At 36.4% G+C, this 26327-nt stretch overlaps 2 protein-coding genes across 2 annotated transcripts; both read right to left on the bottom strand.

Annotated features, from left to right (window-relative positions):
- Positions 1-1690: 1690 nt before the first annotated feature.
- Positions 1691-18207, bottom strand: LOC140143712 (transient receptor potential cation channel subfamily M member 5-like). The gene is made up of 10 exons (XM_072165528.1): positions 18185-18207; positions 17293-17359; positions 16612-16746; positions 14363-14644; positions 13910-14084; positions 12608-12767; positions 11035-11207; positions 9960-10065; positions 5041-5083; positions 1691-1925 (listed from the first exon to the last, which is right to left on the bottom strand). Exons 1-10 carry the CDS (start codon positions 18205-18207, stop codon positions 1875-1877), a joined length of 1215 nt encoding a protein of 404 aa, XP_072021629.1. The 3' UTR covers positions 1691-1874.
- Positions 18208-19746: 1539 nt separating this feature from the next.
- Positions 19747-25320, bottom strand: LOC140143723 (transient receptor potential cation channel subfamily M member 8-like). The gene is made up of 5 exons (XM_072165539.1): positions 25131-25320; positions 24381-24635; positions 20985-21189; positions 20535-20763; positions 19747-19953 (listed from the first exon to the last, which is right to left on the bottom strand). The coding sequence occupies exons 1-5, from the start codon at positions 25240-25242 to the stop codon at positions 19747-19749; spliced, it is 1008 nt and encodes a 335-aa protein (XP_072021640.1). The 5' UTR covers positions 25243-25320.
- Between the last annotated feature and the right edge of the window lie 1007 nt (positions 25321-26327).

Below are 26327 nucleotides of genomic sequence, written 5' to 3' on the forward strand. Positions count from 1 at the left end.
CATGCTACAAAGTCAATAACAGTGTATACACGATTGACATACATTTTCTGTATTATGAGACAAGGCAATTTCTCCAACACCAAATCATTATTACTGAAATAGGGCGCTTCTGTCAGAAACGTTATTATTATTATATTTTACTCTGTTGTAAACTACAGGGTGTAATTGTATTCAATTTTGCATAGTTAACTTGCTTTTAGGCATTTTCTAAAAGTTATTTTCCACTCAAGGTCAAAGAACTATACTTTATTAATTATGAAAAAGTAAGTTTGAAAAACAATTTTTTGGGAGTTAGGTATTTGATTTGATTTGATTTGATTTGTTCGGGTTTGACAACCCTGGATAACCCAAGAAAGCCTCTATTGAAGCTTATTTCCATTGGGGTCCATTTGAACACCGGGACGGGTTGGGAACAGTCAGGGGTTAACACCCTACTCTTTTTCGAAACTGGCTGCGAGATACATGTACAGGTATGGCTCTCTGTACACGGGACCGACGGCTTAACGTCCCCTCCGAAGGACGGAGTACTTTCATGATTCATTTACCCGATTCTAAATGAACCATGGGGAGAGCGGAAGTCTGAATTTAATCTACAGAAGTTGCCAATTATTTTTTTTTTTTTTTTCAATATCCCAGCAAATCGCCACCGCCGGGAATCGAACCCGGGACCTCATGCACTAAAGGCAAGTACCATAACCAAGGCAAGTACCCTAACCATTGCGCCACGCTCTCCCCGGTAAACTTGTACATCACTGTGGATGTACTTTTTTTAACCACCTATATAACATATCAGGGATATGTTTTACATTGTTAGGTGTTAATGTAACTTTGTATGTTTTATTAATTTAAGACTTTAGTTTAATACATATGTCTTTTACGTTTGTGCAGATTATCATTCATCCAGGTAGTAAACAGTATTAATATTAAACTATAATCTAGTCAACTGGACTTACTATTTTTGAGTGGGAAATGTTCACGTCCAATCCTGAACGCATCATCAGCCCTACTGATTAACAGGGGAGGCGGCCTACGTCACAACTTGGCCTGGGCCTACAGTTCAGCGGTCAGGAACATACCTCTCAGGTTGAACTCAAAGGTGGTGACCTGTGATACTACAACATCCGTTTCATAGGTCAATGAACTTTTGCCGCCAGATGATCAGTAGGGCTGATGATGCGTTCAGGATTGGACGTGAAAATTTCCCACTCAAAAATAGTAAGTCCAGTTGACTAGATTGTAGTTTAATATTAATACATATATCTTTTACCTTTTCTGAATATAATGAATCATATAGGTCAATTACAAACTACCCAGGGCATGCTACAAATTCAATAATAGATTATATACATTTCAATTCATACCCCATATTTGGATGCTTCTAACATAAACAATAAACATTAGCTATTTTATTTGAATATGATGTAATCTTAGAGTTTTTTACAGTGGTATTGAGTTGGTTAGTCACTACATGTTTTATCAAACACCTTAATAGTTCTTGAACATATTTATTTAAAAAATATTGCCCAATTGAGCGTTAGGTAACGTATGTGACATCCTAATGAATTTTAATTTACGCTAATAGTATATTTAGTACGTAAGTATATATATCAGTCATCAGAAAATGTGTTGAAGAACCTTATCGAAAGAGATCAATATATCTAATTTGATTACCATAGGCTAGATCGTAGGCTTTGCTGACTGTATTTTACTGACTATATTTTTATTTTTCCTTGGTCCCAGTGTTTATCTGAATTTCCTAATAATAGTAATACATTATTTCAAACTTAACAACATAACTTTCTTTTCCCCGTCACTTTTCCAAGTATGACTGCAAATTTAATGAAAAAGCAGTGAAACAACTGCGACAAACACGCTCAAGAGGCGAAGATCAGATCATCCTTCTCGATATCATCGCCTTCTTTGATCTAGTAAACAAATAAACAAATACGTAAATTATGATTTTTTTATATTTTAAACAATGTAATGTAATAATAATGATATAAATATAAAGCCTGCCCAAAAGTAACGCAGCTGTTATAAATACGCCTATAGCTTCAGAACTAATAAATGTTTCCACAACATTTCTGCATAGAAAGAAGGATGATTTATTTACGCGCATTTTGATACCCCATTTGTCAAATGGCGTTCAATTTTATCAACACAGCAGTGCTCTTAAAGAAAAATACCCGAATTTAAAAGTTGCAGTTTACAGTGATCAATGGTTATTACGCAGACATTGTGGCACGTAAGACCCTCCATTTATCTTCGCACTGATTCGAATCAATACAAATAGCTGCAACTTTTAATTTCGGTTATTTTCCTTTAAAAACACTGCTGTGTTGTTAATATTGAACACAATTGTACAATAGACTATCAAAATGCGCGTAAATTAATTATCCTTCTTTCTATGTTGAAAAAATGTGAACACAATTATTATTAGTTCTGACGCTATAGGTGTACTTATAACAGCTGCGTTACTTTTTTTGTGCAGTCTTTACATATAATTATATGCTTAAAAATTGATGTTTTGTTACACCATGATGCAGTTTAACAATTTCATGCAATTTAATTTAATTATTTTGATGTGACAATTTTTATGGTATGGGTATGACAGTGAATATGAGTGTATTGAGTGACTTGGTGTGTATGTATATTATTTAGGGTGACTGTGTTTGAAAGTACATGTAAGAGGTGCGCTCAAGAGTGAGTGGGGGATGTGTGTTTGTGTGGATAAGTGTGGAGATAAGATTAGTTAAGGGGTATGCTTTCATAATTATGTGCAATATAATGTTGTGTTTCTTTTATGCTTTTTTGACGCTTATTTGATTTGGTGTGTGGAGCGTATTATTTGTGGTCACTGTGTTTGAGAGTAAGAGGTGTGCTTAGGTGTCAAGGGGGTGTGTGTGAGGGTGGTGTGATGGGGTGAGGGTGGAGATAAGCTTTTATAATTATGTGCAATATAATTCTGAATATTATATGTTTTCCTTATGCGTATTTATTGTAATATTGTATTTTAATAACTTTTATGTGTAATAATAGTAAATAATTTTTTATGATTGTAAAAAGTAACGCAATTTGGCTATTTGCCACGATGTTATTTTGAATAAATATGAAATGAATGAAATGAAAAATGGGGGGGATAAGAACACATCTATTATTATTAGGGCCACCTAAAAATAATTATAACAAAAATCCCCACCTTTCGTTCATTCGTCTCAGGATATGGTCGATCTTGTTCCATCGATATATTCTTAATTATCATCAAATTAAAACTGACACTATGACACAACATGTATTTCTGTCAAATTGTTGATGATCATACAACATACAGTAGCCGTTCATGAATTACGACTAAACCAAAATGAAGGTTAATGTCAGAAATCAAGGTAACCATAACGACCTGAAAGATGTTTCTTTAATTTGAAATATCATGCATGCACATGAACATAACCTCATTCAATTATGAAGTTAACAATGCGTTGTGGGACAGGTTTTGCAGTTTCATACAGGACACTACCCTCTGCCCTATTGGGAAAATTCAGAAAAATTGGTTTTTGTGCGTACAGAATATAATCTAAAATATACAAGAATGAAAACAAATCCAAAAAACAACATTATTGTATAATGATAACATGATGACAATAATAAATGAAGTAATAATAATTACAGCAATTTCCCCGATATTTCAACAGGTCAAAGTGTCCCAAAATTGCTCTTAAAACCAGAAGTTACAATAGCGATTGGGCTTATGGGGGGTACCTTAGTTAAACGTCTTTGGGCTTGATTATCACAGCATACTAAAAAACTTACAAATGCATGGTTTTGGCCCTATTTCCAAATATTGATCAAATATTAAAATTTCTTTGCCAGTTAGTACTAAATTAATAATTAGGGTTACCTATGTTTCATTGGGCAAAACAGGATAGGTCTAATATTTTTTAATCCCCAAACAATAGTGCTGTATTTTTTTTCTGGAATAGGGAGTAGTTACTGTGTAAGGGGGCTGGCATTTTCTTCGGGAGGGGGGGGTCCCAAAAATACTGGGGGGTCATAGAATTTTCAGACCAAAAATAGGGGGTTATAATTTTTTAACACCCAAAATAGGGGGGGTTATAGAATTATTAAGGGCTGGTGACTCAAAATTTTCGCGCGCTGCGCGCGCATTCTTTAACTTTGCAATCGAAATGTGCATTCAATCTATGCACAATTTTTACACGCTCCGCGCGCCTTCTTTACACTTACAATAAAAGTTTTATCGCGCTCCACACACTTTTTTCACTTTTAAGTTTTGACGCGCTCCGCGCCTTAGTTCCGGCAATGAATAATTTTTCTTGAGTCTGTGTACTGTAGTTGGAAGGGGGGTCATAAATTTTTCGACCCGCGATAGGGGGGGGTCGTAAAAAATTTTGCCCGTGATAGGGGGGTCATAAAAAAATTGACTCCGATCACCGACATATTTGGGACCCCTCTTCCGAAGAAAATGCCAGCCCCCTAATGGTGTAACGTGTGTGTTCCAATCTTTGTTTGGTCGGCAGTAACATTGGTAACATGATCAAGTGATCTTACCTGTAGATGTTGTGGATATTGACGTATACAGGCCTCGAAGTAAGAAAAAAAAGGGTCCGGACCCTTGCCTTTAAAATTTCAAGGTTCCTCACCAATTTCCAATGGTCCGACCCCGGACCCTTGCATTTGAAATTTGAAAACCTGGGTTGAAGACTTGATGGGAAACTATAAAATGATAGTGTACTCAGGGAGCTGGACGTATTGTGTCATGTATGTGAACCAGATTTTCCAGTGGAACAACAAAAACTATGATTCAATTTTTACGGGTCACGCGCCTACTTTCACGGGTATTTGACGCCTTATTTCGAACGCTGCGTATATATTTATTTACCACTTTAGGCTTGTTAAACTTACTTTATACCCCACTTCAGGTGATGTTTGTATATTATACAGATCACCATGGGATTGAGCACTTTATTCAAAAAATAAATTATAGTCGTATACTATAAATTATAACTTTTCAGATCAACTTACCGAATTTTCGATGTCTTTCAACAGTGCAAGGATTCTAGCGTTACTGCAAAAAAATGTTAATATTGACATCAATTAAAGAAGAAGAAGCGCCCGGGAAGCAGCGTTAAAAATACATACGGCACTTAACTGATTCAAGAGCAATTGTGATGAACATCTTGTATTGATAGACATGACTGATGGATGGTAACATGAAATGGAAGATTCTGGATAGATATTTCTAATTTTGGTAATCATTGCACAATTATTTCCTACTAGTGGTTAAAGCCGCGTGTTCACTGTAATGCAATTGTGAATAATTTCATTTTCACCCACATTCACTGAATAGTAACTACCAGTGGTTTATTTTTATGCATCGGTATTAAGAATGTAAAATTTGTGTTTGTTATTCTTATATTGTTTTTGTTAAGTAACGTACACTTCATTTATCATGTCGTGTGGAGGGTACCGTAGATGTTGCAGGCCATTGTTGAATTTGTCGTTCAAGAGGTTTTAAGAGTTCAACGCCCAGTGATAGGCTGATAGCAAATGCGAAGCACCGCTTTTGGAAAGCGTCGTGCAACCGCCGAAGTTTGTGATGCATCGCTCGTCACTTTGGAATAAATCACCGCGATCGAGATTGCAGAAGACAATTTAAATATTCGAAAAGCCACAAAATACATTTTTAGAACATCCATTACTCTCAGTAATTAATTCATCTCCGAAATTTAATTAGCAAAATAATAGATTTAGTTGATTAGTAATATACGTGTGGATGCATTTACAGGACAAGCGACATCACTAAAGAGTTGAGATTTCTTCAACTCGGAAACTCGTGATTTGTATTGATTGATCGGCTCGACGCTGTGAACGGAAATAATCTGATCATGCGTGGGAATCGGTTTTCTGCAAAAGCGGTTGAGTATAAGTTCAGATTTACCCTATAGATAACTTAAATTTTCAACATCGCCAAATGTTGTAAAATCATCATTTCATTCTGAAAGATTGTTTTTCTGATTTGTACGGCAAAATGTTATTATTTAACACACGTCCTAGACTTTAAATGCTGTTAAGTTAATACATTTGAAAGCATATCGTATGTAGCATTGCCCCTTGAAAACGTTTTTAAATTAATCAGGATTTACATAAAACAGACGCACTTGACAGTTAAAAAGACATGTTGGGATATTTTCATCAATTCGACGCACTTAAAAAAAAAATACTTAAAAAAACAACAAAAAAACCAATCTGTCCAAAATGGCACACAATAGATATTTGTAAGGCTGACCCACTTTCCGGGCGAATAAATTTGGATGTAAGTCGAGAAATAGACATCAGATTCCACAAATCTAAACATCAGTGTGTAGCCCAACTTATTCTGCAACTTATACGTCAATTTTACTGGAATCGGTTGACTGATTACGAAGAAATGAGCGATTACGTATGCGTCGATTCACTTCATTCCAAGTTTGAAAGAAAGATCATTCAACACAATGCGCACTAGTGGTTTTGTTCTGTGAAATCCTTTTCGTTCCTTTTAAACCATCTAACCTTGAATTAGGTTTTGTTCAAATTTGAAAACCTGCACGATATTGAAAATGAAACTTGCATGTAAGATGATGCTCGGTAGGCCTACTTGTAAATATATTTTTCCTTAATGTTGATATAAATGTTGCATAAAGAATTATTGCATAAAGAATTCCAGACGACTTTTTCTCACACATTAATGTTTTTGGAATATTTCCAAGAAATTGTAATGAAAAGTTTAAAAATCTTTAAAACTTCAACCTTAATGTTGCACGGTATCAAAAATCACACATACAGCTGTAAAGTAAGCACTTAATCATTGTCATTCTTGGCTCAAATGTTCTTTTTTAAAGTTGAAATATAACATGTTTGCACAACCTAAATAATTAAAGTTGGAAAGCTTCCAATTGCACAAATCAAAGTTTTCTCGGACAAACTGTTCATCTTCAGTGAAAGCATGAATAACATAACACCGCCGGATTTTAAAATAGATAATTTGGACTAAATTAAATGAGATACACAAACTTAGGAAGCGGTGCCGGTGAGCGAGTATGAAAAAAGCGCCAGTTGATCAAACTTGGAACGAACTGCATTGATGCGCGCATTATCAGTCTGAACGCAGGACAAAGGATTCTTTTGTTCGGCTTAGTCGCGCTAAAAGTCGATCGATACATGTTAAAATAAGCACAATTCAGAGATACACCTTTTTGCTATGAAATTAATTTTCTCGGTCAAATATAAAGCAATTTTTTTTCTTCAGTAATATAAGTTAAAAACATAGTGCTTAGATATACATTTTTTTAAAAATCCTGGTGTTATAATTAGGTATGAAATTGTGTCGTTTAGTGTAAGATTTTTGATTTTTATAGGCCTTACATCCGTCCGCGAGCTTTTTTCGGAATTCATTTTTTAGCGTTTCAAACTAATATATTTCGCTAAAGAAAGATATTTCCCACCTCTGTAAATCACATCGTGAGGGTCAGAATTTCCGTTTTGATTTCACCTTTTTTCACGTCATGCTCCTAAAATGTCAAACTCAGTACTTTATCTCGAAAGCAAGCAGCAAAAATAGTCGATAATTCGATTGTTCTAATCCAGGTCCCTTCTGCATTGAAAGCAAGGATTACTCGACCAGCGATTTTGTAGCTTGGGTGCTTGGGTGATTTGGGTGCTTTGGTAAATTAACGTGAATTTTGGATATTTGCTTCCGTGATCATGGTGATAGCCTGCAATGGCAAATTATATGGTTTCTATGATTATGTCGACCATTTGCCTGTTTATTTGTTTGTTTACCTAGGTTAGTCCGTATTAAGAGACGCACGCTTGAGGTCCATGGGAAAATCCACTGTCCAAACCTAGAAAAATGCCAATTTTAATTTTTTGTCCCTCCTATCTCCAGGTGAATTTTGTATGACCCCCCCCCCCTTCCCAATCGCGGGTTGGCATTTTCATTACAACCTTCAGACTTGTGTTCGGGTTTGTTTTTAATTTGACATGTAGGCCTATTTGTCATAATTTAGCGCTATAGGACCTACTTTCTAAATGTATAGCTATAGTCGTGCTATATAAATATTATTATGTACCGGTATGTAATGTGTAGGCCTATGGGGTGGGGTGGATGCAGAGGTGTGTGAAGTGGGTAGTGTGGGGGTGTGTGTGTGTGGGGGGGGGGTGCATGTAGGGAAACTTTGGGGTGGTATTCAACACATTTTAACCATGACTTTCAATGCAAGGCTCATTGTTGCCACAAATGTTTTTTCCTTTAGGTCATTTAATAGGTTTTTATAAACTTCCATGTTTAACCTTGTATTGTTTTGGCTGCTTCATTATGACTTTTGGTGGGTTTCCAAAAGCAATTTCAAACAAACACAAACAAAAGGCACCATACCCAGTCACCTTCATGACAATTGAAACATATTAACATCCAAGTTATTCTGTTTTTAGTCAAGCAATTTTTAATTAATTGCTTGAACAGGTTTGTGTTTAAAAACAAAAACCTGTTTAAGTTAACAAAGATAATGAATGGTTCTTATAAGGCACAATCTCTTCCGATGAGGAACTCAAAGCGCGTAAAGCACCAAATTGACAAACAAACATAAAAACAATCAATTTATAAAGATTGGTCTTAAGCTGGCGTTTAAATAACGAAAGTCTGGGGATGTTACGAAGTTATTTGGAAGTGTGTTCCAAACAGTTTGCTTGATAAAACATACAGCGTAATATTTATGTTCTGTAAATGAAAGTTTTGTTTAAAATATTGCCCAATTGCATGTAAGATTGTTAATTTTTTTTACCAAATGTTGGACAAAGTTGTTTTGAGGAGAAGCAAATTTCAACACATTGGTCCGATGATCACGGCGATGATGAAATCAAATAATTAATAATTCACGTGATGAAAGATCCAAAACATGATTAGTGTCATAGGAGCGCTATATAGGCCTGGGAATTTCTTTGCTATTGAAGTTCTGGCAACACTGTAGCCAGGCCGGTCTTCTTACGGCACCCAGAGATATCGATCCACAATGCTAGTATTAGCCTCAGATTTCACGCGTCGATTTTGAAAAACTTTCAGCCGGCAGTAAAAATGGTGAAATCAAAATGAATTCTGACAAAACTATGATATATCGCTCACAGTGATGTGCGTTAGAAAGTTGGGAAACATCCTTCATTATCGAACTATATTACTTTGAAAAGTTAAAAGGTTGATCCAAAAAAAAAGGCTCGCGGGCAGAGTTGAAGCCTACCAAAATCGAAAATCTTACACTAAATGACTGAATTTCACGCCTAAGTTTAACACTAGGATTTGAAGAAAATACAGTATCAAGCATTACGGTTTTCCTGACATTTACTGTAAAAATGAAAATGATTGCTTTTCATTTGGTCGAGAAAAAAAATTACACTGAGGTTTAACGCAAAATTTTGTTCATTTGAATACCAAATTCAATCGTTTGTACTGCCTCATTAAATGACTGAGTGAGCCTTGCAGAACAAAAGAATCGGTAGTCCTGCGTTCAGATTGTTATGTAATCGTTAATTTTTTCGCAACCAGCAGTCAACCGAAACAAATACATTTTTTGTATGTGATGCACAATGAAATATGATATTCACTACATTAAAAATTGTTTGATTCTTATGTGTATATCTCGACTTACGTTCAATTTTATTCACACGGTAATTTTTCTGTGACACCCTGTATTAATTCCTTGGTTTATGACTTATGCGGCCAATACACGATCGATTTTATTAATCAGTATTAAAAACCCTAGATATAAGAGTAGATACAAAATCTGCTACTGTGCACTGTACACACAAACAGTAACACTGCACGATGGTAGATTTTGTATCCTCTCTTGTATTTAAGGTATTTTAATATTGATCAATAACATTGAAGGTGTTTAGGTCGCATCATTATATACCTGTTATCCGTTTTCTCGTTACGTTTACGTAAAACGTAATTGTAAGAACACCGTTCCTCCATCTTCATCGACTCAAGACGCTTCTCCTTTTCATGTAACTGTCCTCCTGAAAATATTTGGTACGATAAATAATATAACAGTGATTTTAATGGCAAAATTGTCATAATTCTAAAACATGCCCAAAGTAATTTCCCTGAGCAGATGAGGGTCATTATATCAAAAGGAATATGTGCAGCATCCGTAAATGAACAACAAATTAAGACGCATATAGCCGGTTTAACTTTTGAGACTTTTTTAGGTCATTTGCTTGCCTTGCAAAGTAAAATAATAGATGACACAATAGATACTAATTGAGGGTGATGTTATCTGTTTGCTTGCCATGGTCGTTACTGGCACTGGGCGAATCGTACCTGACGGACAATATATACTATGGTGGTGGTTTATATACTGCGCCAAGTATCCTTACACTTGGAAAAATCCTAATTTCAAAATAAAACCACATTTGGGTACATATTTTTTAATAGATGCACTATATAATCCTGCACATTATGACACCTCATTAAATCCAATGTGACCTCTAGAAGCAAAGTTACAAGCATATAATTAGACGAAGATCCCGTTTTAAAAGTGACAATCTGGCCTATACATGACTGATCGGGAGTATGCGACAATAACGGTGGCCATTCTGGGATCAAAAGAACTTAAACAAAAGGAACTAAAGCTAAGAAAACTGAAACAAAATAACTGAAACATAAAACAAAAGTACATGTACAGAGAAAAAAACGGAAAAAATCTTCAAATAAAACTTGACTGAAGTGTTGTCTCTTTGTTGCGCTTGTTGGAATCTTTTTTGGCCTAGTATAGGCCAGTTTGTCACCTTCGCCCAATCAAATTCTTGTAACTTAACTTCTTGAGATCACATTGGATTCAATGGGGTATCATAATGTGCATGATTAGATCTATTAAAAATAAATTTACCCAAATATGGTTTATTTTTGCGATTTTTTTCCAAGTGTAAGGATCCTTTTTTGGCACAGTATAGTATTCACGTTTGAAATTACAACTACATTTTTACCTATTTTTGCTCCTTTCCAGCGTTGCCAAAATGACCGAATCACAAGCCGCAGGTGAGAGATGATAATGAACGGAGGTGGCAGCCTTGGGCCGTTGAAACACTGCTTTGTCATAGTGTAGTATTGCAAACTCCAATGAAGATCTGCTTTGTTTTGTATCAGCTCACATGCAGTACTGAAAGCAAAACAAATATTCTGAGGCCACATATGTCACAGGGGAAAATGCCAAAAAGGTGAAAGTTGATCAAATTTATTATTATTTGAAAAATGAAACAGTAGTACCAAATTCATCGGCTTCATTCCAGAGTGACGTAACGTGATGTTTGGTCATTTAAAAAAAAGCCAAATATTTTTTAATGATGTTCTCTTTCACCTAGTCTCAGTAGTCAAAATTAGCCATTTAATATTATTAACAATTATATAGTTGAACTTGGCGTATTGTAATTTTGGGTATTCCAAAGTAGAGTATATACGTCATTCTTTATACACATTGTTTTTATACGGTATTGCGTTCTGCGTGCACGTGTTCTCCATACTGACGTATCTTTAAGTACTTATTTTTTCAATTTTCCAGTAATAATGTGTCTTATATTCCTTTTGAAAGTTATACTTTCCCGAATAGTTATTAATCGCGGTGCCCCACGATACGCCACTATAGAATGAAGTTGGCGAAGTGTGCTAACTTGGTCAAAGTTGCATCAATTTGATCATGCAATTGTCTAACTTTGGACATTTGCATTGTGACATGTTTATTGTGTCAGGTCTGTTGAATGATTTTGTGAGCACTTTGACAGGGCTGTCAACTTTTTGGGATTGCTTGGCGTGAGACACGAGGCGTACCGAGATGTGAAAAGCGGGTGGGGGAGGGGGTAGGAACAACAAATTATTCATGATGATACGTGAGAATTTACTCATTTTCCAGCTTTTGCGTGAGAGTTGACAGCCCTGCTTTGAGACCCTTTTAAAAAACGTCATAGAAAGGGACTATATCCCTAGTATTTTTCAGTGAAATAGCTAAACGAGTCCCAAAGTATTTTATCATATCTTGATACCCCATTGATGACCTTGTTGATGCCAATAGTATCAAAATTGTTGCCATTGAAACCCGCAGATTATTCCAAAGTTGCGCTTTACTTCATTGGCATTGTTGCCCTTGCTGCCATAAACGCGCCTTGTGATACACATAACCAATTATATCAAGCATGAATTGGCAAGAAGCAAGAACTTGCTGTGCAACTTTAGAATGTGCATCATTTTCATTCAAAATGTTTTGGGTCTATTGATGGGTAATGATGGCTAATTAGACTTCAAGCTTTGTTCGAAATGAAAACTCTTCAGGATTATATGTAGCACGGGGCCCTATCAGATTCGCTTTACACTGTAGACATTTATTTTGACATCACCTCATTGGTAGTAACGCAATGTATGGGATGGTGTTCGAACCCTCTAATGAACAAAATCATTATACCTCCGATTCCCTCAAGATTAGTAAGACCCGCACCCCATTACAGGAATTCTTAAAATGTCAAATGAAAATGTATTAAATTCACATTCGGCTTTATTATTTTCTTTTACCTGAACATGGCGATGAAGATATTCAGAAGCAAAATGTTGCTCAGTACCATGTAGATGACCAGAAATACTATGCCCCATTCACGATGTTGTGGACAAGGCGGAAGATCTCCGAGCAGGATTACGGTTTCATTTGTACTGCATGTACCATCAGATGGAGTCGCTAAAAGAAGGTAAAATAAAAACGAAGCAAAGTATATGTATTAAGAAAATTATCAAAACTTTTGGACACACGTTTCACAAAAGGTGATGGGGTGGTAATAACCGCTATGGATCTATGTGCCAAACGGGCCTCCTTTATCCAGTGATACCAAAATCAGTACCAACATTTTCCACATTATGGCGTTATGACGTCATGTGAGTGCGCACTCACTAAAAATTGGGAAATACTGGCTTTGTACAAAACATAGTGTAAAAAACTGAATACAAATCACCATTCTGACTATGAAGTTCAGAGTCCATATCGCTTGGAATATATTAAATTAAAAATCGCAGGGTCTTCCCATCAAACACAATATTGTTCTCAAAACGTTTATTCAAAACTTTTTAATAACATTTAAATGCCGGGGTATATAAAGATCATGAATACGTTTTTAAAACGTTTTTCTTAAATATTTTGGGCAAACATGTTTGCAAAATATTTTGTCAGCTGTTAAATAACATTCTGTTAGAATGTTTTGCATCACGTTTCATGCATGTTATTAAAACGTTTTATATGCTTTTTATAAACCGACATAAACCATTTCTATAAAACGACGTTGTGTTTATAAAAACTGATTATGAGCTATAAAAAGGGAATTAATAACAACCGGCTGATCGTTCGAGTAGGCGCTTTCACAACGATGTCCCTCTGATGGCAGTGTTTTATTAGAATGTCCTACAGTCTCGGTTTCATCTCTGGGTAAGTAATTAGAGCTAAAACCACCTTCTCCTTTACTCCACAGAATAATACCAACACACCACTAAGCCCTAAACTGCCAGCAAAAAAATGATAGTGCTCCTGGAGCACTGTGTGTCGACGAAAACTCAATTAATCTAACTGACCAACTTGTTTATTTTTTTTAAATAGCTCTCCGAATCGGGTTTATTTAATGTTATATAATCTACATTGCCAGTCGTTCTCCATGGACCCGAGGGAGGGTCTACAATACCTAAATAGGAGTGGGTTGTGGTGGTATAGGCGTTTTTACAGAATATATTTCCGCATGACAATGCTTCCAATAACAATATCAAATGCAACTTATTATTTATTTCTAGCTAGGCTACTACAACTAAATCAAATTGTTTATGTTGTGGGGCGCCTACCATTAATTTCGTCCAAGAAGAGTTCGCCGTAAATCTGAAAGACTGGTCGAAAAAAGATACCTGCGGCGACTGACTTTGGATCTGTAACGTGTGGAAAGAGGAGTGCTTGTGCTGCGACGCCGTAACCGATAAGGACAACCAGCAGAATGGCAACCATGGCGAAGAAGTCGAAAAGCTGAAATTAAGAAGCAGCAGACTCAGAAAATGATATAATTTTAAGGAGAAAATTAACTTCCGGTCAAACTTCAGAAGGGTATGTCACAGATAGGTAAAATAGATTTATTTATTTATTTATTTATTTATTTATTTATTTATTTATTTATTTATTTATTTATTTATTTATTTATTTATTTATTTATTTATTTATTTATTTATTTATTTATTTATTTATTTATTTATTTATTTATTTATTTATTATGTGATAACAAAATATAATAGACAAACATTTCATACCGTCTTGAAAATCATAATCACTTTGGCGCCAATATTGCTACCGACGATTGTCAGATTCTGTAGGAACCGAATGTAGAATACAAACAAGCTGAATGCAAGGAGGATCCTTCCTGCACTGCGCCCTTCCGGGAACCAACGCATTATTTCTCCCAACACGAAGAGTAACAGCTGTACAAAATTCATATAGTTCCATGCGCTTGTAAAGTATTGCTTGACCTGCGCGCGCCGCCCCCTGCTAACGCTCGCAAACACGTCATTTACGGCGCAGCATGGTTTCACCAACTGAAAAAAACAACATAAACAAAACACAGGCTAATAATATATGTTCTGTTCAACTTGCAAAACTTGCAAAAAAGAAATGACATCTGTATCCACCTGGGCACAAATGCCGGCAGATTTTGATTTGTTATACAAAAATATAGAGACGATCCGTCCTCAGAGCCACATCATGTATCTATGTCCTTATTTGCAAACCCGCAGCTACGTAAAGGTGAAGATTACATTTGCAGCAAGATTTCCTTGAGCAAATTATATCGTCTATAAGAATTACATTTTAGGGTAAAAACTTTGGTAAAAAAGTACGTTTTTCAGCAAAAATATCGGGACTAATATTTAAAAAATGTCACCATCTGAGCCAAATTGGGTGTATTTTCTATGATAAATGTATGTCTTATACAGTATATTGCATAGTATGGCTGGGCGATCGTGATAAAGCAGCAATGTCTTATGAAGCCTTTGCGCTGTTTTTTTTTCAATGAAAGTAACACAAATAGAGGTTTTGAATATGACGTATCATACCATAAATATGGCAGACTTTCAAATGCATTCAACAAAAGCATGATTGCAATCTACCGCGAGAGTTCGTCTCATCAGTGGCGTAGCTGCCGGGGGGGCAATGCCTATTTGGGGCCCGCCCCACCCCTAGCGCAGGGCTAAATAATAAAGAAGTGAGGGAGATGGAAAAAAGGGGAAAAGAAAAAGAAAGAGAAAATCCATCGGCCAACGATATAAGGTGCGGATAGAATTTGAACAATTTTAAAATTTTGTTAAAAAATAGAACTATTATTATATCAAATGAAGTCGCTATCCCTTGTATTCCTTTTTTTTTTTTGCTCTTCACTTTTTCAAACCACCGAAAAAAAATTAGGTCAACCTTTTTCAGGAAGGGGCGGTAAAATTTTTGTTGGGTGGATTTGCCCCCCCCCCCCGGAAAAAATCCCAGCTACGCCACTGCGTCTCATACACATAACAAATGCACTACGAACAAATAGGTTGATGCCCTTGATGACAACATTTGATTGAATGGACGACGCTGCGCTGCGCCGTGATTACGGTGAAGGACACCGGTTCAAATCCTTTGTTTGGAGCCAATCTATAAAAGCACGTAGCATGTCATCCTCATTTAAATAAAATGTGTATATAAATCATATATCGTCAGCCTGCTACGCTAAATGCCTAAGTCATGTTTACATGTTTCTCATTTGCAATTTTAATTTTCTGAGTAACAAATCCATAATTCATCAAATTTCCAGCCGCATTCTTCATGGATTACATCAAGAGAGATGTATTCCACAAGTTAATGATTGACAAGGGGTATCAGGCGTGGCCATGAAGTTTACGAGGTCTGAAAATGCACCCCTAAACAAGTATGACAAGTGCAATTTCATATACCCTAAATAAGTATTGACATTATTTTTGCCCCCATTAGAAGCAAGTAAATCAGTCATATTTTGACTCTAAATTCCTTCATATTAACTGGGAAAACACAAATTCAAAAGTTCATAACTTTTAACCTTTATTATATACTACATTTGTCTCAAAGGACCCTAAACACTGATTTCTCGTACAAGGTATACCCTTTTTCTCAAATTTCCTTGTTTTAGATACCCTATTTACGATACGTAAGTACAGTGCCTGATCATGAAAAAAGACCCCTTTTACTTGAATCTTTGGCCATGCCACGCATGATACTCCCTGGTCAATGACCAGTGCCCCCCCTGGGGCATGTGGAGTGAGAGTGTGACTGTATGAGGAACAATGCAGGGTTACAATTTTATATATCTTTTAGTAAAAGATCGTATTAATTTTAGTTTTTAGTCTATGTACACTATGTATTGTATTTTAAATTAACATGTGCGTGTTAGTAATAATTTTAATATCCACACGGACACGTGGAAGATCAATATTGTATTGAACATGTTTTTACCGTGTATTAATAAAGTTTAGTATATGAACAAGTTAAATCCTACCTCACGTATTTCCTCCAAGATAAACGTACCGACCCAGACCATCAAGAAAGCGTCGTATCCAGAGTAGCTGGTTTCTGGCAACTTGTCCGATACCATGACATAGGAGAAATATCCTAAAAACAATACGTACATCGCCTGGAACAAATGGTAATGTTAGTTATTGAGAAGATGCTTACAAGCCCGAAAGCTGGATTGAGATGTGTAAGGCAAATATTTTAATGTATGTCACGCCACACCGAACAATATTTTCGAGTTCTGCGCACGCTGGTCGAGATTGCGCACAATGGTCGAGTTTTGCACCATTTTTGCACACACTAACGAAGATCAATCGACGCATACTTTAGTTTCTTCACAAATAAAGTAAAGGGCAAACTTGTCGGTCATTTATCTCGTTCATAAACATAAAACCGTCGTTGTTATAATTTTGTATATACTGTATCCAAAATTAAAAGTAAAATAAAAGCACATCATTAGCGGCTCAGAATTGCACTCACATCATTAAAATCATCAAGTCTGCGCTTCGTAGATAAGCGCGCGTCACCCAGTAATACGCGAACGCGAATTCGTGTTCTTGGAATTAACAAAAATTAATACACACTTTAAATTTCTAAAGATCCGCTGCCATTTGTTCATTGTTTGAAGAATATTTATACGGTTTCTGAATATATAATCTTTAGTTACCGCGTTTGTCCAGAACCTTGATCGAGGAGTCGTCAGAAACATCCACTCTTTGATGCCCTTCGGAATGCTTAGGGAAATAAATAAATACAAAAATAAATAAATACAAAAATAAATAAATACAAAAATAAATAAATAAATAAATAAATAAATAAATAAATAAATAAATAAATAAATAAATAAATACATAAATTAAAAAAAAATAAATGAAATGCTCTGATCTTCACCAAAATAATCCCAAATTGTTCATTATAAAAAAAACTTATTCAGAAAAACAATAGTTTGTACTGCGTAGAATATTTACCCTCATGGGAAACATCTTTAAATATGTTAAGGTCTATAATTATGATTACTTTACATTGACCCTTTTCACTTTATTACCACGGTATTGAAACATACTAGCGATGGGAAACTATTCTTAATTTGAATTACAGAGCAAAAGTATTGTTTTTAAGATTCTATCGCCAAAAGAAATTAAAGCCAAAATATTGAGCCATGTTGTTTTTCATCGACCTATTTCTAAACACTTCTGATCATCTTCCGCTAGTTTTCAATTGTTGATTGCACTAAGGAGGTTTGCTGTGTGTGACTGTGGAGATAATAATTAAAATTTCAATGCTGTTTCAAAATCCCGGTACCACAAGTTGCGATCCCCTCTTGCGACCCATGTCACACCTTTTGTCATGCTTCAAAGCTTAAAACGGTCTAGATGCGAGCGTAGCGAGATGATAATTTGGCATAATTATAGAAATGTTTTCAATCCACTTTTCAAATTATTTTATAAATTCAACATTATGTGTGCCAAAAAGTGCTTCGTATCCTGCTGTGGAAAATTGCGTACCCCCCTTTGCCAAAGGTTTTATGCAATAGTTTCACATAATCTTAAGTGACTTACCTATAGCTATGTAACATAGCCATCACTTTATTGGATTGTTTTTAAGTCCGTCTTTCACAGTGAGCGAATGACTAGGCATTGAGCCCTCCTTAGGCGGCGCATCTTCAGCGTTACTTCCGTTTGGGAGTTTTTGGACAGCTGTTTTGTAGTTATCTAATTATAAAAATATATGTTTAATTAAATTCATGTGATCCAAATTACCCATGATTGTTGTAAAAAGGATCTGATCTGAAAAACATTATTCTTTTTATTGGAACACCATATATTTGTTAGACCCGCACGCGCGAACGTCTGAGTCTCGGACGTGCGCAAGTGGGTGGGGGGCGCTGGTCCGAGACAGGCTATTTTGTCTACGGAGGTGCTAGTTCATACTGCAGTTACTGTCCGTTTTCCTATACACAATACACAGTGCTCTCACAATTGACGCGTGACCTTACAAACAGTGTATGTTAGAAGTAATAGGCAATTGCCTAGTTAACGTCACTGTGTAAAAAAGAAGTATTAAGTATTCTCTGAAATTCTAGAAAATATAGTTTTGTAACATGTCCTAAATTTTTAGCTAATAATAGGTGTTTGGAAATAGTCGCACTTTGGTGTTTTAGTGTATGTTATAGGTAATAGGACATTGCCTATTTAACGTCACTGTGTGAAAAATAAATATATATGTATAAAAGTATAAATGACGGTTATATAAAGGGTATAAAACGTTTTAATAATATTCCAAAAAATTTTTTGAAAACTTGATACAAAACATTCTAAACAGAATGTTATTTTGGGGTTGAAAAAATATTTTGCGAAACATGTTTGCCCAAAATATTTGCCTTAACGTTTTAAAAACGTTTTCATGACCTTTATATAACCCGACATTTAAATGTTATTAAAACGTTTTGAAAAAAAAACATTTTAAGAATATTTCTGTGTTTGCTGAGTGCAAATATTTAAACATAATGTTATTTAAGTGTTGACAAAATATTTGGCAAAAAATGTTTCCAAAAATAGTTTACAAAACATTCTTGAAAACATTTTAAAAATATTGTTGTAGTGTGTTTTCATACAAAACGTTTTAAAACGTTTTCATGACCTTTATATAACCCGACATTTTAATGTTATTAAAACGTTTTTATGTACACCAAAAGCCAAAATATAACTGATTAAAAACGTTTTTAAAACGTTTTTGTGTTTGCTGGGTAGGTATAAGAAAAATCAAATAAACTGGAAACGGGCAACACATAAATGCTTATTATTTATAAGCCTGCTCAGGAATCGGATGGGGCTATCCCCAAATCTCTTGGTTTTGAATTCTTGTTTGTCTCCAACTATGGGTATTCCTGTTCATGGATAACCAATCAGAGTAGTCCTATCTTTCTGACTCAAAACATTCAACAGCAAATATAAACTAGGATAGTGCCCTAGCACCGTGAGATCAAAACCAAAGTTACACATAAAATATATGGACAAGTTACTTTCAGACCGGGCACGTTACTTTTAGGAGCAGCCTGTCCTTCGGATCTATTTTTTTGGCTGAAGTTAACGCACTGATAATGCACAATATGATCACAATATTACTCACCTTCCCTCCGAAGTACTTGGACGCTGTGGGTTGACCAGGTTTTAATGTCATGAGGAAGATGGTGTTTGACCGCTCTTGTGGCTGCCTTTGGGTCACTGAATGGTGGCCACCAACATGCTTTGCAATCCTCTGTTAGCCATGAGGTTGAAACCACGTCAACATTTTCCTCCTTCAGGAATTTTACTACAGCATACCCTTCCTGGAAGAGAAATTGAAAACAAGACGACTTTGAGATTTCGACGATATTTATCGTGAATGCGTGTACCAGTCAGTCGTTAGTAATATCGATCGGCTCAATGCACTATGACCATTCGTGTAGAGTCATGCTAATTATTGCAATAGAATGAATGGAATATTGGGATCCCGAGATTTTACTAGAGATAATGCCTTTATTTTCCCAGAGTATTTCAGTTCATTAATTCCAACACCTATATTGTCAGTTCGTGTATCAGTCATTCAATCGTTAATGAGGTCGATGGTCTCAGTGTGATCGCAAATTCACTCGACAACACATTACAGCAAGTTCAACTAATATTTCGGTCGTATGAATGACACTGAGATTGGTAATGTAGCACATAATGCCTTGATCTTTGCATGATCTTTGAGTAGGCCCTTCATTACAGTCACATAAAAATCCGAATTGTGAATAAAATGATGCCGTCCACCTCAGCATATTCGACACTATTGCTTTAAACTAGTTTTAAACACATTTTACAATCATTCAGTGCCACCAAAGGCCCCCCTTAACCCTATAATCGTCCACTCTAATAAGGTTATCACCTCATCATCTTGTTCGTCTTCAGGTATACCTTCCTCCCATATTCTGTCTAAGAGCCTAAGAACTGCTGGGTGTGAGAGAAACTTGAGACTTCCTGCTAATTCTGCAAGCTGCAGGTGATTAAGGTAACCCCATCTGGGTGATTTGTTGAGAAGCATCTGGTAGGTATCCTCTCCTTCGCTTTGATCTTCACATTCCGTCAAAATGTCGTAAGCCATGTCTTCAAATTTCCTGATTAAAACAAAAAAACATGGACACGCACATTATAATAATGAGCTTTAGTACAAAATACGATATTGATGCTTTAAATTGAGCTCAGAATACATAATACCTCTCCTTTTTCTACGATTCTGAAGAAGAGCAATAAGAAGGAGAAGAAAGAAAAGGAAAAAGAGTAGCAGAGAAAAGGTCATCATAATGTTTGTTTTTTTATGTTTTTATTTGTGGCGTACCTTGCTTGCTGGTGTAGAGTTTCTTGCACCTCACTGTTCTGAGTCTTTGCAATACTTTCGTACAGTTTGCTCGCCATGAGAGCGGCTGCAACATGCTCGTCTCCCTCTTCCCAGAAGTAGCGGGCCATGTCATAGTATTTGTTCAACAGTGCAAAGAGGAACAGTTGTCTGATTGGGTCTGGTAGGACTTCACCATCGAGGAACTCTGTGTATGTGTTAAGAACGGAGTACAGCACTTTAATTACAAAATCGTTCTGTTTATTTTAATCATACTATAATTCAAAAGAATCTGTCTGTCTGTTTGTCTGTTTGTTTGTTTGTCCATCTGTCCGCCTCATTTCTCAGAGACTCAAACTTGGTGGGTAGGTGCAGCTTGAACCCAGGCAGAACAAGTTTGGATTGGTTAGTGGGTCAATGTCATCAGATGTCATCAGGGGTCACCTGAGGTGATATTACAAAAAAAAAAAAAAAAAAAACCGTGATCGTATGGGCATGAAACTTGGTGGGTACAGTCAACATTTAGAGCCAAATTTTTGGAAGGGCATTTCGGGGTCATCCGGGGTCATCTGAGGAAAAATTACTCAAAACTGTCATATGGGCATGAAACTTGGTGGGTACAGTCAACAAAAACTCAACATTTAGAGTCAAATTTTAAAAGGTCATTTTGGGGGCATCCAGGGTCACCCAGGGGTCAGCTGCGGTCAAATTACTAAAAACTGTCGTATGGGCACAAAACTTGGTAGGTACAGTCAACATTTAGAGCCAATTTTGGTAGGGCATTTTGGGGGCATCCGGAGTCACCCAGGGGTCATCTGGGGTCAAATTACTAAAAAAACTGTCGTATATGGGCATGAAACTTGGTGGGTACAGTCAACAAAACTCAACATTTAGAGTCAATTTTTAAAAGGTCATTTTGGGGTCATCCAGGGTCACCCAGGGGTCATCTGCGGTCAAATTACTAAAAACTGTCGTATGGGCACAAAACTTGGTAGGTACAGTCAACATTTAGAGCAAATTTTGGTAGGGCATTTTGGGGGCATCCGGAGTCACCCAGGGGTCATCTGAGGTCAAATTACTAAAAAACTGTCGTATATGGGCATGAAACTTGGTGGGTACAGTCAACATTTAGATTCAAATTTTTGGAAGGTCATTTTGGGGTCATCCAGGGTCACCCAGGGGTCATCATCATCATCATCATCATCAGTCGGCTGCGGAGCAGGCGACTACAAGCTTTCTCCAACTATTGCGATCTTGGGCAAGCGAAACAATTTTGTTTGACTACAACATCCCTTCAGTATCTCACAGGAGGTGCTGGACATACTGGAAGTACAGTGTGCGCGGCCGTCCCGGTTTCCTCTTCCCATGTGGTGGAATATAAAGGGCATATTCTTTCACAGGCTCGTCGTCTTCAAGACGCAGTATATGGCCGAGAAATTTGAGTTGATGAATCTTGACTCTGGCAACCAGTGGAGTGGTGTTGGTCAGATTGTAGATGGTTTCATTTGGAATCCGATCCACACGCTTGATGTTTAACATGACTCTGTAGCAAGATGTTGCAAAGGCATTGATTTTGTTTTCCATGTCCTTGGTGATTACCCATGACTCACACCCGTACAGAAAGACAGTAATACAAGTTGTCTCAAACAGCTTGATTTTTGTTTCGATTGGCAGAGATAGCTGCCCAGGCTAGTGCTTTTCTTCTTTTTAGGTCTCCAGCACTAGAGCCCATCTTGGAACCCAAGTACTTAAAGTCTGTGACATGGTTGATGGTACTACCATAGACTTCAATTGCTGGTTGGGCGTTACAGTTTGCAGTCATATATTCTGTCTTAGGTGCACTGATGACAAGGCCTCATCTGAGTTCAAATTTCTAAAAACTGTCGTATGGGCATAAAACTTGGTGGGTACAGTCAACATTTAGAACCAATTTTGGTCATTTTTGGGGTCACCATGGGTCAAATTACGGTACTAAAAACTGTTGGATGGGCATGAAACTTTGTGGGTACAGTCACCATCAGCCAGGTAATCGCACCGAGCCGAGAACCTCCAAATACAGGTAACCGCCTAGTTACTATATTTCATGATCGTCTTTCGTCCCTCTCAGTTTGTGTTTTCATCTCTACTAAATGTTCCATTCCACTTCTGAAAATTTCTTAAAACCAAGGGGAGGTCTACCATTGGTATGTAAATCGTCTTGTGTGTCCAACAGGCGTCCTATGTTGGATTATATATAGTCTGTCCTTAGGGGTTCACCACGTCCGGGTAGCGTTATTTCTTTCTGCAACCATAATGGGCCGCAATACGATAACACATAGTAGGCCAACATACATGTAAGTATGAGATCATATATAACACGAGTGTATTGCCATTATTATTTCCTCTTACTTAAAGAAATTTACTAGAATTAAAATTCTACAACGGTTTACCTGGGGTTCGAACCCACACTCTATGTATTCAAAGTCTAATGCCTACACAACTGTGCTATCATGGGTCGTTGTGCCCGAAAGGTGTTTGTTTATCATACTTATTGATTACGCAATAAAGTGCATACACACAATATACTATTACCAGTATATTAGTGCTATAAAAACGTATTATCATCTCCTACCCTTAACCCTTACCCTTACCCTTACCCTTACCCTAATCCTAACCCTAATCCTAACCCTAACCCTAACCCTAAACCATAACCCCTAATCCTAACCCTAACCCTAAGATCCTAACCCCAAGACCCTAACCCTAAGATCCTAACCCTAACAATAATGGAACTTCCCTCGGACTATGCGGTTAGTTATATATTGCGGCCCATTATGGTTGCAGAAAGAAATTAAGCGTCCGGGTACATGGTTGCTTGGGTACTTTCTTGTCCACGGTTACCACGGTAACATTGTATTGCAAGTAGAGGTGTGCGTGTAACGGTGTAATAGACTACTACATTATATCCCATTCGAAAGTACGTTGTAATAGATATTGTCTTAAAGCCATAATGTACGATCCTATAATATGAAATTGGTTTGTTTTTTCAAAGCTGATTTTTTGACATATCTGTAGTGCTTATTACTGCTTACACATGTCCCAACTTCCACCTACATGGAATCAGCCAAATTGTTTATGTTTGTAAGTAAACATAGTAAAGTTCGACATAAAGTCATAATTCATAAAATTATGACTTTATGTCCTCCTATAGAACTGCATGTTAAACGGCCAAAATAAACAGTAGGGTTTCTTCCACTTTACCTTGTTATTTCAGCTCGACGCTCAAAATGGGCAGAAACCCTTCCCTACAATTATTATTGCCAGAATTATTTCAGCATTTTGAGTATAGAATAACAAATTTAAAATTTGAATGAAATCGTACATTAAGGCTTTAGCTGCATTATTGTAATTACTGCATATTACCGTATGAACTGAACTGAATGCCAGACGTGTTGTGAGTGGTAAACCCAATATGGCTGATGCCCAAGGCTGTCTTTTCTTCATTCAACATGTTCAAGTAAGGCGTTTTACCGACCTCACCGAATTCGATACCATTATCGAGACGTATGTAAAAATGCCGAAAATGCTCCTGGGTCCGTCGGTCGTGGGTCAATGGGTCCTTCTGATCTTTCTTAGTTGGATGCTGTACATCGAAAATGTACCATTCGTCTTCTAGTACTGTATAATATAATTTTAGTATCAGTCTGTTAATATTATCCAACAGAATGAAGAAGAGATGAATGAATGTATGGTATCCATTCTAAGTTCTCACTGTTACCCTTTTCCCGGGCCTTTTTTGTAATGTGGAATAGTAACAGAATGTCATATTTTATGATGTGTTAATTTTGCAGGCGAAAGAAAGCACTTCACTTATAAAAACATTAGTTTCTTCTGCGGATATCGATATAGAATTTTGCTGCAACTTTCAAAACTTGAGTTACTTTCATTTAAATGTACGCTGCGACATCAATATATTGGGACCATTAAAACAAAATGAGGCGTCAAAAAAAAAATGCGCTTCCATTTTCAGAACCAAAGTTATAAGAGCGGAGGTAGAAATAATTGAATGATCCTCGAAATAATCTGATTACTGTTTTGATAGAATAAAGATGATATTACAATTTGCTATTTTCAAGTTTAATTACAGTTACTTTAACGCATGTTTTTATCTACCTATTTCATATTCTGGTTTCTGTTGTCCACTAATGATCTTTTCCAATTTTGCTTTCTCTTCTCTACTGTTGATCTCTTTCACTAATGCAATTCTTACATCAGGACTACTCATAGAGTCAACCCGGAAAGTGATAACGTTCCTATCCTTTGGTATCTTTGGAAGGAATTGGTACTTTCCGCTTGATGCCCTATCCCGATCTATTAAAAAGATTAAAATAATGAAAATTGCTTAACTAAAATTAATGAGCATCAAACCATTCAGATACATCAGGAATGGTTTTCTGTCAGTTAAGCAGTTCACTATACAGTCGCATTGTTTTAACACTGTTATAGTAAAGATTCAATAGTGATGACGAAAATTCGTTACGTAAACGCAAACCAATAATCACATCCTAGCCTTCATATTTCACGTGAAGACTTTCAATGCGTTAAGTGGGTACTACACCCATTGCATTTTTTTGTTTGCGGTTTTTTTTTGGCATTTTGTATTTTATGAAGAAATGAGAAAAAAAAATGGACAATGTGGTATGCAAAATGAAGAGGCAAATCTTCTTGTTCTATTAGTGGTATCACCGATGTACTACTTTTTGGCTTCTACCTTTAAAAGGATGCAAGCTACATTGATACCGATGTCACCAATAGAACGAGAAGATTTGCCCCTTCATTTTGCATAGCACATTGTCCAATTTTTGTCTCATTTCTTCACAAAATGCCAAAAAACAAAAAGAAGAAAAAGAAAAAAAAACGCAAAAAAAAAATGCAATGGGTGTAGTACCCCCTTAATCGGTTACTTAATATTAATCAGCCGAGACCATAGTCACATTGAGTAATATACCATAGGGCCCTCTGTCGAGCTATTTTTAGTATCGAATTAAAAATTCCCAGACCGTGCTGTTTCAGTCACATTTTTATGGCGTTATACGTTGCAATTGGCAGCCGGTATGTGTTGAGAGCAGACTCAAACTGGTGGTTGAGGAGACTATGATGGTATATCAGGAAAAGCAACCCTGACAGGATTTAGATATCCTTTCCATAATTCATTTAACTTGCCATTTTACTTTGCCAACCCAAAGTGACTATCCTCAAAGAGGAATGCGCCAAGATCACATTAATTGCCAATAATAAATGGCCCAATAATATACCAGCATAAGAGTATTTGTAAACAATTTACCTTCTTTGTTTTTGCCATTTCCACTG

This window comes from Amphiura filiformis, chromosome 2 (genome assembly GCF_039555335.1).
Source record: "Amphiura filiformis chromosome 2, Afil_fr2py, whole genome shotgun sequence".
Taxonomy (NCBI): domain Eukaryota; kingdom Metazoa; phylum Echinodermata; class Ophiuroidea; order Amphilepidida; family Amphiuridae; genus Amphiura; species Amphiura filiformis.

What these genes read in the sequence shown, in the direction of transcription:
- LOC140143712 (XM_072165528.1), bottom strand. Translation starts at nt 18,207, where the DNA reads ATGGCTATGTTACATAGCTATAG. An exon ending in TCTTGGAGGAAATACGTGAG is followed by an intron (nt 14,645 to 16,611) that starts GTAGGATTTAAC and finishes TGTTTTTTTCAG; the next exon opens with TTGGTGAAACCATGCTGCGC. An exon ending in CTTCTTGGACGAAATTAATG is followed by an intron (nt 12,768 to 13,909) that starts GTAGGCGCCCCA and finishes ACCTTCTTTTAG; the next exon opens with CGACTCCATCTGATGGTACA.
- LOC140143723 (XM_072165539.1), bottom strand. Translation starts at nt 25,242, where the DNA reads ATGAGTAGTCCTGATGTAAGAATTGCATTAGTGAAAGAGATCAACAGT. An exon ending in CATTCAGTTCAGTTCATACG is followed by an intron (nt 21,190 to 24,380) that starts GTAATATGCAGT and finishes ACACATACACAG; the next exon opens with AGTTCCTCGATGGTGAAGTC. An exon ending in ACTCTACACCAGCAAGCAAG is followed by an intron (nt 20,764 to 20,984) that starts GTACGCCACAAA and finishes TGTTTTAATCAG; the next exon opens with GAAATTTGAAGACATGGCTT.